Source organism: Ammospiza nelsoni, chromosome 1 (genome assembly GCF_027579445.1).
Source record: "Ammospiza nelsoni isolate bAmmNel1 chromosome 1, bAmmNel1.pri, whole genome shotgun sequence".
NCBI classification, from domain to species: domain Eukaryota; kingdom Metazoa; phylum Chordata; class Aves; order Passeriformes; family Passerellidae; genus Ammospiza; species Ammospiza nelsoni.
In genome coordinates this window covers 134,476,739-134,490,369 of record NC_080633.1, presented here as the reverse complement: position 1 = coordinate 134,490,369, position 13,631 = coordinate 134,476,739, and the positions used below count along the sequence as shown (strand labels likewise).

General features: G+C 42.0%; 1 protein-coding gene across 1 annotated transcript in view; it reads left to right on the top strand.

Moving 5' to 3' along the window:
• The first annotated feature begins 167 nt into the window (after positions 1-167).
• The window catches only part of NECAB1 (N-terminal EF-hand calcium binding protein 1), a 53,758-nt gene continuing 40,294 nt past the window's right edge, over positions 168-13,631 (top strand). Inside the window, 2 exon segments of the mRNA XM_059471298.1 lie at positions 168-275; positions 3,541-3,565. Of these exon segments, the coding sequence (XP_059327281.1) occupies positions 168-275; positions 3,541-3,565 (133 nt within the window).

The window sequence follows — 13,631 nt, the reverse complement described above, 5'->3', positions numbered from 1 at the left end:
TGCTCCTGCTCCTGCCCTCGCTGGGGCGGGCTCCCGGGGCCGGGCGGGCGGCTCGGCCCCCGCAGGGACCCCGGCCCGGCCCAGCAGGGACCCCGGCCCGGCCCCGCAGGGACCCCGGCCCGGCCCCGGGCGAGCTCTGAGGCGGCTGAGGCGGCTGAGGCGGGCGGATGGCGGCGGAGCGGGGAGCGGGGCTGCGCATCTTCCGCGATGAGAGTACGGGCACGGAACCCATCCTTCGCACCGGCCACCTGCGAGTGTTTGGGGAGGGGCACCTGGTTTGTTATGTATTGCCTTTTTCTCTTGTCTTTTTTCCTCTCCATACTTCCCCCCTCCCCGCTTTTATTTTTTCTTTTCCTTTTTATTTTCCCTTTTTTTTTTTTTTTTCCCTGATCTGTTATCTCCTCCCTCGGTGGAAGGGGGTGAAACCCAGTGAGGCTGTGAATCTTCCCCCTTTCCCTTTCCCTTTCCCTTTCCCTTTCCCTTTCCCTTTCCCTTTCCCTTTCCCTTATCCTTTCCCCTTCCCCTTTCCCCTTCCCCTTGTGCTTCTAATGGCTGCATGTGTGAGGAGAGCAGGTTAGTCTCTGGGGGTGGCTAGAAGAGGCTCTGTCACCATTCTAAACAGGTGAAAACAGTCCAAACAGTCACCTTTCTAAATAAGTTACTTCAAATTTTATTGTTTTTATTGGGGCGGGGGGATGGGGGTGCTTTTCACTAAAGTTTCTCACCCTATAAAAGTTTTTGGGCTTTTTTCCCTAACCATGCAGGTTCTTCCCATCCCTTCAGACCCTGATGAATTTGAGGAGCCCAAGGTCAATGTGCAGAGAATCCTGAGCCCCTCAGTCCTTTGAGGGTGAGCCCAGGGAGGTGTCCTGATGAACATCTGGCCACGCAGCCCCAAGAGGTGCTGTGCTAGGCTGTCCCCAAGGGCGTCTTGCAAGGTGCAGCTGTAAAGTTTTCTTGTCCGAATTTGTGCAGCACAGAGCATTTCTTTGTTCCAAGGCAAACCGTATTAAAAGGCAAACTCCCACCCAAAGATCTTCAAAGTATCCCCTGACCTTGGTGAGACCTGCAAATCTTGAGACCAACTCAACCACCAACTCTGATCCGCTTCAGACCAGCTCTAGTATTGGCATTATTCCACAAATCAGCTGGAATGGCATAGCCTGTATTAAAGGACTCTTTATCTAGATGTTTTCTCTAATATGCCCACTTCAACTTCCCCAACCTTTCTCCAGTTTCAAGTGAACCTCATCTGCTCATCTCTGATTTCTCTAGCCTCCACAGAAAATTGTTTAAATAAGACATTTTATTGACTTTTCCATTCAGTTCAATTTTCATTTTAATTCAAGTGTACATTGAAAATGCAGGTTTTTTCTTTGGTTGGGTTTTTTGTGTTTTTTTTTTCTTTTGTCTCAGAGATACCACTTGTAAAAGAAATGGGAGAATTACAGTCATACGTCTCAAAAACAGAAGAGAAATCCAAGTTGTCAGAAAAACATTAAATGCAGCCAGCTCCCCAATTTAACTCAACACACTGGATTGGGAAATTGCACAAGGTCAGATTATCTGAAAAACTGAAAAGTTTTGATTTCACTAAAGTAGAAAAGATTTAAAAATAAAATTATTTCTTTAATTTTTAGCAATTTCCTTAACCAGTGTCATGTTCATATTTATAGGAAAGCAGATACCTTTCACAAACCCACAAATAGGAGGAGGCTGTTTCTGTGATCTTCCTCTTATATCTGGAGGAAAACCTTAAATCCAAGCCATGCCTGCTTCAAAGCAGGGACTGGACCCTGGGGGCCCTTCTGCTGTGATAAAATATCATGTCACAGATATTTTAGATTTTGGGGGTGTGTAGGTGTGTGATTACTCCTCAGTGAAGTAGCCCCACCTATATAAACTCATTTAAATTAGATCAGGCAGCAAGAGGTTTGTTGTAAGGCTGCACAGAAAGGGCGGCACTGAGGTCCTGATCCCCCTGGGGAATAGAATTGTAGAATGATAAAATGGCATGGTTGGAAGGGATCTTAAAAATCATCCAGTTCTAAAGCCCTGCCATTGGCAGGGACAGATTCCACTAGACCAGGTTGCTCAGAGCTTCATCCAGCCTGGCCTCAACTCTGCCATCCACAACCTCCCTGGGCCACCACTACCAGTACCTTAGCACCCATACAGTAACGATTGTTTTCCTAACATCTAATCTAAACCTAATCTCTTACAGTTTGAAATCATTCCCCGTTGTTCTGTCACTAAATGTCCTTATAAATAATCTCTCTCCAGAGAGAGAGACCTAATGAGAGTGATTTATGATTGCTAAAACAACCTCTTCTGTGGTCTTCTGTCAAACTCCCTCTCAAGTGTCTAAAGGATTTTAATACTTGCTTAAGGTTGGGGCAGGGGGGTTAATTAATTAAAACAAATTATATAAATTTTAAATAATAATTATAAAAATAATAAATACATAAAATAATTGATTTAAAATCAATTTTTAAAATTACTTAAGCAGAAAATTTTACCACTCTTGACCTATGGTTATGGGACATTTCTATTTTATTGAAACTCCACTGCTACATCCCTTCAAAAGTCCAATCCTTATACTGAAAATTGAGCGTATCATTTATTTGTATAAAGAGGGAGGGAAAGTGTTATCTTACTAAGTATATTTCATATTTTATGTGCTGTAAATTTGGTTCAATGCAAAGTTCACCATCAGTGAAGTCCTGGATGTGGGTCACAACTCTGTTGGTTTCCCTGCCAACACCACCCTCCACAAAACAATCATGAAGGTGCTCCCAGAGAGCTGGGCACTTGGATCCATCTTGTCTGGTTTCACTTCTAGGAGCAGAGCAGCCATGGCATGTGCTGGAGAAGCTGTTTAAATGCTACTAACATTTTAATAAACCAGAGAATGTTTCCATTGCTGTCAGCTCTCAAAAATATATGTGCAAAAACATATTTTGAAACACTTCAGTGATATTTGCTGCAGCAATAGAAACTAGGTTTGGAAGATTTGCTTTCTTGCTTTGTCTACACTTGTGGCAGCATTTCCTGGATGATTCTCCATTGCAGTGACACCGAGTCTGATCCCTTTGTGCCACCCTGATTTACCCTTTGCTTCCTCCACCCACACAAACCAGGAGTCTTTCTCACCACCTCAGACGCTCAGCACATCCTCCCAGCCATCATTCTTGCTCTGCTTCTTTAAGCCACTTCTCTCAAACCTGAATGCAGTATCATGGTAGCCATGTGGTACCAGGTTTTGTGCCTGAACATCATCCTTGTAATCCATAAACAAACTGGAAAATAAAGCTGGTTCTTGCTATGGTCTTGGTTGTCAGTGCACACAGCAACGGAGGAGTTAAAAAAGGCTCAGAGGGATACATGAAGACGTGTTAATAACTTTAAAATTCTATGCAGCTTTGTGAAAATGTGATGTAGAGCCCAAACTATAGATCTGTACTAAGAAGAACATTGTTTGTTATTAACCCATACAAAAGAAAAAAATGACTTTGTTCTTTCTGTCTCTCTTTTTTTAAGATACTAAGAAGAGCAGACATGAATGGTAAGATTTCTTGCATGTCTTGCCTCTTTCCTTTGGAAAAAAAGAATCCATCATTAATTCAGCATTTTAAGTCATGTTTTAAACATCCTAACAGAAAAAGCAGACATCCCTCATGTCATTTTATGTTTCCTGCAGATTCAGTGCCATGTATTATGTTGTGTTGTGATCTGATCTTCCCTTCTTTAAGGACAGATCTTATGCTTTCACAATTTGACATTTGTGTTTCATTTGCACTTTGGGTACATGTGAATGTTTTCTAGTGACACTGACTCAAGAAGGTCTGAAGTACTTGTAAGAAGCTCCATCTTATCTTTTTTTAACCATCATAGGCTACATCCAGAAATCAGCTTGTTTTTGTATTTTTTCAGTGTGTCAGTTGGAAGAATAAACCCTTGAATCCAATGCACATATTTATACTACGAAGTCATAAGTTTTTTATTAACAAGAGAAGCATTGAACAGTGGCAAGACCACAGATCAGATAGGCTTAACCCTGACAAGTAATTCCCAGTCCAGTCAATCCTCAGAAAACAGATACTGGGTGCATTCAATAAAGAGAAGGCAAATGGATACCATTGAGAAAATCAGTGATAACTTACAAGGAAGAGCTCTTGGACAGCAAGTGGCTACTGTACAGTTTGGTGGTATAACTGAGCATATGGAATAACTGTACTGTTGCTGAGAGAGAAATCTCACCTCCACAGCCCACTTCTGTTTGCTATTCCTGCCCCAGCTCATATGCAGCAACTGGCACTTCCCACAAGACCATGGTAGGCTCCTTCAGAGGGCTCAGGAGCCACAGAATCCATCACTGTGAGAGTTTTTTGGTAGTGTTTTCTTTGTTATCTCCCTCAGTCAGATCGCTTGCCAGTGGTTTGCATGGGCAGTGATTGTGTAAGGTGAATTCCAAGGTGAGGGCTGGCATGGGAAGAGGAGGAGGACTCCCTGCCCCTGCAGTGTGCATCTCTAGCTTTGTTACCTGCCAACCACAGCACAGCTCTCTGGCATCCCCCTCAGACCTGCTCGTGGGGTTTGGAATAATGAGTGTGCATCTGCTCTGAAGATTGATGAGGGTCGGAGCACGTGGTACAGAGCAGAACTCATCAACACCCTGGAGACCAAAAGAGACCCTGGAGCTTTGTGTCCCTGTCCTGGATTTTGGGCTCGTGCTGTGCCAGCCCTGGTGGATCCACTTTGGTGCTTAGGAGCACTTCAGTCCTCATTTGGGTTCCCCCACAGCTCATTACCATACATTGCTGTGAAAACAGGGGGAACAGCTCCCAGTATTGGGGACAAACCAGGGCAATACAAAACCCAGAGATATTGGTCACTGGTATTCCTACCTGTATACGTTTTTTTACAACATATTACTGGCAGAAAAGTGGCTAAGTTCAGTCACTTCAGTTCTATTAATGTCCATGAACTTAAAATTATTTCAGCTTTTAGGCTTTAATTGTGTTTGCTCAACCATCAGTTGCCCATGGGACTTCCACTTTGTTCATCTGGCAATGCACAGGCTTGTGCCACATTGATAGGGAGATTTGTTTCAAGGCTGTGAAGTTAAGTTCATTTTCAGCAAGGTTATTGGATATGTGACTACCTACTGAAAATGCTCACACCGTTGTCACCATAAATTATTGGTTTTGGTTAATGACTGGTCTACTTACACTTTCAATGTCTCCTTTCTGTGCTACAGGAAATCAACTATTGGCTTTCAGTAACTACATTACTGTCCATGACACAGCCCTGTTAAATTCTCTTGTATACTTTTAATAGAACCTCCTCTGCTGTATTCATTCATTTTGTGAGATTAAAATACCCTCAGAGAAAATATCATCAAAAACTTTACTAGATTCTTGCTAGACAGCAAGGAAAAAAATATATTAAAAAAAGTGGATGGAGCTGATAAGTAGGAGTATTATATAAGCATTTTTACTATGAATTCATGGACTGTGGGACTTCGGGTAAGCCTTCCACCACAAGGAAAGATAAATATTCTTGCAAAGGCAGTATAAAATGAAAGATCAAAAGAGCCAAGACATTCTACTGAACTGCTGGTACTCAAAATTGCTACAATAATTTATGGCATTTGTGGTCAATTAAGAAAGTCCTTTAGCAAACAGCCATGTGAATGAAGTCATACAAATGGCTTCTTTCTTTGCCGGCCCCAGGTACATATATTACTCTGTTACCGTCCTATTTCTGGAAATATCAGCTATGCAGAGATTCCATGAGAGGATCAGCTTCATAAACTCTCTCTGTAGTTCTTATTTCATGGCTCTGCTTTTTGTGGAGCTGATCCACATATCTCCCATAAATGAAAAGGTCATATGATATTTTTGAAGGGAGAACAAGGCACAGGGAAGGATTTTAAAGAACTATATGGTTCATAATATTGACAGAAGCAACAGAAAATCCTGAGGGGGTAAAAAAGCAATTTCATAAAGGTGAGATGCTGCACATTGACCTTTTTGGAAAGGAGATGTTTCAGGTCTGTATGTCAAAATGAAATTTTGGTAAGGTTTACTTTATAGAACACCACAGACTCAAAGGAAAGCATGTGGATTTCACACAGAACTAATTTGGGGGGAAAAAAATCCAGCTAAAAGGAAAAATCTTCATCTGTTTAATTTCTTTTGCTATTTAAAAACAAAATCAAATTCATTAAATTCCTCACAAAAAATAAAATTTTGTCCCTAGCCTGCAATTGAGGGAGCGAAGAAAAAATGGGAAACTGGAACTGCCAAATGCAATCTTTTCTAACCCCCCCAAAAAAATTCACTTCCCTCATCTCTCAAGAAACAGTGGTTGCCTCACACACATGTGAATGCAGCACCTGCATGTGTTTGTCTGCATGAGGTGTCTCTCTTATCCCCTGATATGCCAGGAGGGACGTGGGGCACCCCATCAGCCTTGCAGTGAAATGATATCAGTTGTTGGTGAATGTCACCCAGGGGCCTCTTGTGACCATGCAGCTGTGACATGTGCCCAATTAGAATTGCCTCCTGCCAGAATTCCCTCCTCTTAGCACAGGAATGGAATTTCAAATACATATTACATTGCAGAAGTCCAATCACAAACAGTCTGACTGTCAAATAGATGGGGGAAAAAAGGTAATATTTTACTGAGAATGCAACCCTTAATATTGCAAGAGTAACAAGGGGAAGGCGCCTTGACACTGATGGTTCAACACTGATGGTTCAACACAGACCAAAGTCAAGGAGCACCACAAAATAACTAGAGAAAAGTGCCCTGCCTTTGCTGGCATCATGGTGGGGGTCATTTCTCTTCCCATCCCACTGGGGAAGAGGACCATTGCCTTTGCCTTTCACCAGAGTCTGTCTATCATCTCCAGCTCTGGATCTCTTCTCCTGCTCTGGAAACTTGGCATGCTCTGGTGTTTGAGACTTCTCTTGGCACTTTTTAGTGTCCATCCAGTCAAACCTCCAGGGAGTTACTCCTAGCCCTGTCCCCCAGGGGGAGTAGCTCTCAGCTGTCTCTCTCCTCCACAAAATTCAAATTGGTGTTTGATTATGGCCTTAACAAAGGCCATAACTTAACAGCTCCTGCCCCCGAGCTCTTGGATGCCTCTAGGCCCTAAGGAGGGCAACTCTAATATGACAGGTTTGGAAAAGGTGGTTTGTATATAGATGTTTTCATTGATTTGCAGATACAAGTCAGCTGTTAAGAAAAAGCACTGAGTGAAACTATACCTCAAACACTCTTAAAGCTCCTTAGAGGAAGATATTTAAAAACATCATTGGTAATATCTGCCACAGAAGCAGACATTTCCGTAAAAAGCCAAAAAGCCTGAAACGTAAGGAACACTGTAAACAGCTTGCTTCAGGCATGACTGCAAACAAATGAGGGAAAATTTTAAAAACTGACTAAACAAAAGAAGACTAAAGCTCCATACATTGACGAACCTGAATATCAAACAACCAGCAGACTTGCAGCAGCATCTTATTGATGTCGGAATCACTGCATTTATGTCTGGTTTAATTTTTTTTCTCTGACATTTCAAACAAGCACTCACTGAAAGCTTTTTTCCCCCTAATATATATATATATATCTTTTTTAATGTATTTGAACTAGGATCTATAAAATGAAAAATAGTCAGATGAGATAATCTTTGAATTCTGTCATATTCAGTACCCCTGATGTCCATGATACAGAGCAGGCACACCAGGCTTTTATATGTAGAATTCTGAAACTGTATAAAATACTGTGATTATATATGCAGCATATTGATTACAATAATCTGAGGATTTCAGCCCAGCTCTAAAACCATGCTAACATTGGCGTAACAAAAACTGTGGGTCATAAATAAAGGATTCCTTAAAATAAGGCGAGTGCAGCAGTAGCACCCTGTCCCTTTCACTGGTGTCAGTGACCAAAAGGTTTGATTCACAGATCATAGGCTTTTGAGTGACCAACAAGATTTCTAGAAAATAACCAGAACACCTCTGAAGTGCACCTGTATGATCATCAGGAGGAAATCTTGCAATGCCTACTCCAGAGTCAGCTTTGCAGAGACCAGAATAGATGTTTTCCTATTCATTATTTATTGACAGTGCCTTTTCAGAATAAACACTGACTTTTCAGGTGAGTCTTTTACCATCTGTGCTGGCTCATGTGTCTGTAGGTGAGCTCTGGCAAGGTGAAAGCTGCCTCACTGCAGCAGTCCTCAGACTGGGATTTCTCACTGGCTCTAGCTAGTTTACCAGAGTGCTGGTTCATACTGTACCTGAGGATTAAGGGAATATGCCTCTGAGAGGCAGAGAAAGCACTTTGGGAAAGGGATCTCTGGAAGCTTCCCTAAAGTGAACTGTCAGAGTTGGCCTGCAGGCTCTCAAGATTGCCACTTAGTGGGTTAAACTTTTTTCCTAAGAAAAATTTTGGAGTTATACCAAAGCAAAGAATGCAAAGTCCTTGATTTCAACATTTTTTATCTAGGCCAGTATCTCCTAACCTGTGGCTATGACACCCTGTCATCTCATGAGGTCTTCAGCTAGCCCAGAGACTGCCCCAGAAGCTCTGCTCAGTGGCAGCTGCATCAGTGCACAGGCTCTCCCCTCCATATGGTCTGGCCAGAGAGGTCACAGCATGACTGGGTAACACAGCTCTTGTGTGACCTCCCTGGAGAAAAACAGCAATGTGCAGGAATCCCTTGGGGAAGCTCAATGCACCACAATACCCAGCGAGTCAGGGCTGAGTGGCCCAAAGTGGCCATGTTTGAGCTAGAGATTTACTGAATGACTTTGCAGAGCACATTTTCTAAACAGAAGCCAGAGGACAGAAATTCTCTGAACTGTAGCATCCCTGATTTAAGCTCCCAAGTTACTCAGTGAAGGGATTAGTAAGGCAAAACCCTTGCTGTACATCGCATGAACTGTCACCATGTTGCTGTTTGCTTCCTGACCATCTGGATCCACTGCAGACATGATCCTGCATCCTGTTCCAGAGCCCAGGCTCAGCCTGGGGTGGGATTCCCCGTTCACCCCCCGCTTCATTCAAGTGCTGCATGGCTGGAGTCTGTGCTACAGATTCCCCAGAAACATTTCTGTAGAAATAACCTAAACCCTCTCCCTGTTAGCCTTGGAATCACTTGGTTACTTGTGTGAAGCTTTTCTAGCATGAAAGATGGAATAATGGCTCAAAATGCCTATTTCTGATTTTATCAACATACAATATAGATCAGAGTCAGGAAAAGCTTAGTGGACTTGCCCAGACTCTTTAAATTTTCCTGTGCTTTTTCTGATGCAGCCCCCTTATGATTGGGACCTAGTGGATATTATTGGCATGCTCACCTTGGCACACTGAAATTTGTTATTTTGGCAGACCTTTCTTGGTCTGATTCCAGCTTGTGTGCCATATGTTAATAAATCACGTGGGTTTCATCTTTTTGCATCTGGCAATAGTACTCAATAGTAGTCTGTTCAAACCTTTTACAGCAGGTGGGGACTGTCAGTGCCTTCCAAAGGACAGGTCCCACAGCAGGTCCCCAGGAGCAGGTGAGCTGGGAGGAGGACCCACGTTCACACTGCCTTCCCAGTGTGTTTTCTTCAGCTACACAGGCTCTGTGGCTCACGTGAAACACTTGAAGGCTTTAAGTTCTAAAAAGGCAGATGGATTCAAAAATCCATAAAGGGCTGTCACAACACCCACAAGAGAAATTGAGCTCCCATTGAGAATTGTGAGGGCCTGAATGGGTCTGTGTTTTGGCCCTTGCCTTTCCCACGGCAGAAGTGACTTTGAGTACTTTGAGTAATTTTCTAGTCCCTGTTGTACCTTCCTGGTGAATAAATAATTTCTGCCACAGGGAGTTTTTCCATTTATTAATATCGTTTGTTGTTATCTCTTCTTCCTTTCCTAATTGTTGGCCTACAGGGACAGAGATCTGTTCTTATTGATCTGTGCTTATAAACAACCTCAATGCCCTGGTAGTGTGCATGCTGCCAGTCTGGAGGCAGTACTTGGAGTACTGTATCCAGTTCTGGGCCCCTCACTTTAAGAGGGACGTTGAGTTACTTGAGCGTGTCCAGAGGAGAGCAACGAAACTAATAAGGGGCTTGGAACACAAGCCATATGAAGAGCGACTGAGGGAGCTGGGGTTGTTCAGCCTGGAGAAAAGGAGACTAAGGGGTGACCTCATCACTCTCTACAACTTCCTGAAGGGTGGCTGTGGTGAGCTGGGGGTCGGCCTCTTTCTCCGGGCGACAACGGATAGAACAAGAGGACACAGTCTCAAGTTGCGTCAAGCTAGATGTAAGTTAGAAGTAAGAAGGAAATACTTCACAGAAAGAGTGGTCAGAAACTGGAATCATTTACCCAGTGAGGTGGTAGAGGCATCATCCCTTGAAGAATTTAAAAAAAGACTGGATGTGGCACTTGCTGCCATGATCTAGCTGAACAGTTAGAACATCGGCTGGACTAGATGATCTTATAGGTCTCTTCCAGTCTTGAAAATTCTGTGATTCTGTGATTCTGTGAGGCAGGTTTGGTGTGGCCACAGCTCTCTTCACAGAGAGCAGCAGGCACAACTTCCCAAGGATTTTTCCTGGGAAGGCAGTGAGAAACACAGAACGAAGAAGAGAAAACAATTCTTATCTCTATTCACTGCTTCTGTTGTTGCACATGTGGAATGTGTTATGGAGATTGCTTACCTAAAGTGATTTGGTTATTGGACACCGGTGAAGGTTGTTTTGATTCCTTGGCCAGTTGGGTCAAAGGTGTGTCCTGGCTGTCTCTGACAGTCACAAATTTTTCTATAGTATAGTATAGTATAGTATAGTATAGTATAGTATAGTATAGTATCTCTTTAGTATAGTTTTAATGTAGTATTAGTGTAATATAGTATCATTTAATAAAGCAAATTTTTCAGCATTCTGAATCATGGAGTCAGAGCACATTATTCCAAGCATCAGGGACTCCCTACAACAATAGTTTGGCACTGTCTGATTGGGCCAAAACAGCTCTGAGGGCTCAATTATCCAAATCACATCCTTCTAAGGTAAACCCCAGGATGAGCTTCAGCCAAGAGTGGTTCTCTCCTCTGATTGCCAAAAACTCCTACATGTGGCTCTTCCAAGTTCCATAAGTGCTAGGGCTACCATTCAGCCATATGAGCTCCATCTGATGTGGCTCCTGCTATGAAAAAACTCTTTTTAAACTACTTAGAAAGGCTCACAATCCTAACAGAATGCCCAAAATAAGGGAGAGTGGAAGTGGTTTAGTTGTCCTCCAGCATTTGCTGGCATCTCTGTGAGACATCCTTCTTCTCCACATCACTGTAACTTCCTTCACCAGCTCTAGTCTTACCATTTGCCATTATCTTTGTGCACACAGTCTCCAAATACCTCTGAGCCCTTGTCCATTATTTGCTCGATACATTTTAGCTCGCTGAAATCACCTTTCAACTGAGACACTGTGTGTGATTTTCCTCTGTCAGATATGCTGTTCTTTACTGAAGGCATCAGCTATCTAAAGAATATCCTGGAGATTATATTAGCATTTTTGCAGCCAACTGGCTGGGGGATATCCCTTGGGCATATTTTACACAGAAAGACATCTACTCAATAGACAGGTGAATGTTACTGAAATAAATGTGAGAATGCAATTGTAACGTGGACGAAGGCTCCTGTAAACCACTGTGTGAATCTGTTTCTAAATTTGCAAGTGCAATGTGGGGAAATCTATTTTATTGCTTATATTTTCATTTTATTTACTTGTCTGCCAGTTGAGAGACAAAGGAGAATGGGTGACTGTGACTGCTTGTGAAGAAGCCCTTCTTTTGAAAGATGTCAGAGAAGACAGACAAAAGCAAGCAGGTCTTGCAAAACAGCTTCTTAAATAACATTGCCAAGGCAAATACAGCTGAAGGTTGATTTCCCTGATGGATGCATAGCTTCAGAGAAGTTTATTTCATTACTCATCCTTCCCCTGTCACTTTGCCAGTGGCAAGGATTGAAGAATCTCTAATAGAGGTTTCTGCTCAGCACTTAAACCAGATAGCATTTATCTGGGCACTCCAATGGCACTGAGGTGTGCCCAGGGCAGTGGTGCTAAGCACACATGACACAGCCTTTAAAATAAAAGCTATTCTTGACAATAAAAGCTATTCTTGACAGTTGAGGGGGAAAAAAACTAAACTGTCTAGGCAAATGCATCTTCAGTTTAACAGCACAGGAAGCACTTGTTCAGTGTTGGGTCTGAGCTTCATGTGAGCACTGAGGAAGCACAAGGATGGCCACTGGCAATGAAACTTGCCCCAGCTGCTCTGGCAAAACAGTTACACAAAATCAGAGAAATGCCCTGGATAATCAGAGCTGGTTTTTGGTAAAAGTAACTCTATGAAGTCTGTAAGTACCAAATAGGTTCAAAAAGTCCTTGTGTTTTGCCAGAAACAATCTCAGTGATTTGTCACTCAATGTCAATAACATTCAGAATGTTATTAAGAATAAACAGCAATGAACCAAAAGGCAATGTCTGCTCTTGGATGACAAAAAATAAAGAAAATAACTAAAGTACCCAGTCTGTTGGTGGATCAGTGATTTTCTGGATTGAGATAAAGCCAATGATCTTGAAGGACTGAAACAGACTTGTTTTGTATTTACCCCAGGCTGTTCTATGGGTAAACTTGTGTGTTTATCTCAGGAAAGTTGCCAGAAGTCACTGAGTATTCTCAGTCACAAGTATTCTTGAGGTGTGTATAACTTGCATGCAAATCAGCCTTCCCAGCAACGGATAAAGCTGCAGAGGTAGTTTGATTAAGCAATTGATTGTATCTGTAAGAGCCAAAGGAAGCTTATTGTGAGAACACTCAGCTCAACACACTCAATATTTGATATTCCTTTTCTGTAACCAGAGCCAAATGGCAAATGTATTTAGATTCTCAGCTAGGTAATCATTGCAGTTTTGTGCCTTCTTGGTTTCTGGCTCTTAAAGATCTTGACATTTTATTTTGATTGTAATGATGATCATCTCCAGCTACACTCTATCTTTTCATATTAAACATTTCAAAATGGTTTTGTTGAAACAGACATTTAATTTGTACAATTTGAAACCTCTTCACGATATCTGAAGCCATATATTCCAGACAAATTATTAAATAATAGCAAGTAAAAGAAGGAGGAAACTTGTCAGCTCTACTCTTCAAATCTGCCTGCTGTAGTACAGCATGTAGTCACAGGAATTAGATACTGCCTTTATAATAGATTCTTCACACTATAAAATTAAGTCACAATGCACTGTAGATTAGTCTGATGCTTAGAACATCTTAGTCTTATCCTCTACAGTTTTTTTTTTGTGCCCTGTGAGGGATTCAGTATGTTACTGAGGGAAAGAAAAAAACATGTGAACTTACATTTAGTGCTACCCAAAAAAGTTGTGAAGTGTTAGGCTATAAAAACATTCTTTATGCTTCATGCAAAGGCTCAATCAATTTAGATAAATCACTATTTAAGTACAATTTAATCTTTGAGATTTCTTCTAAATAACAGGAAAAGGTTTATCTTTATTTGACTTTTGTTTGCTGATAATCATCCTTGCATTTAAAATATAAAATT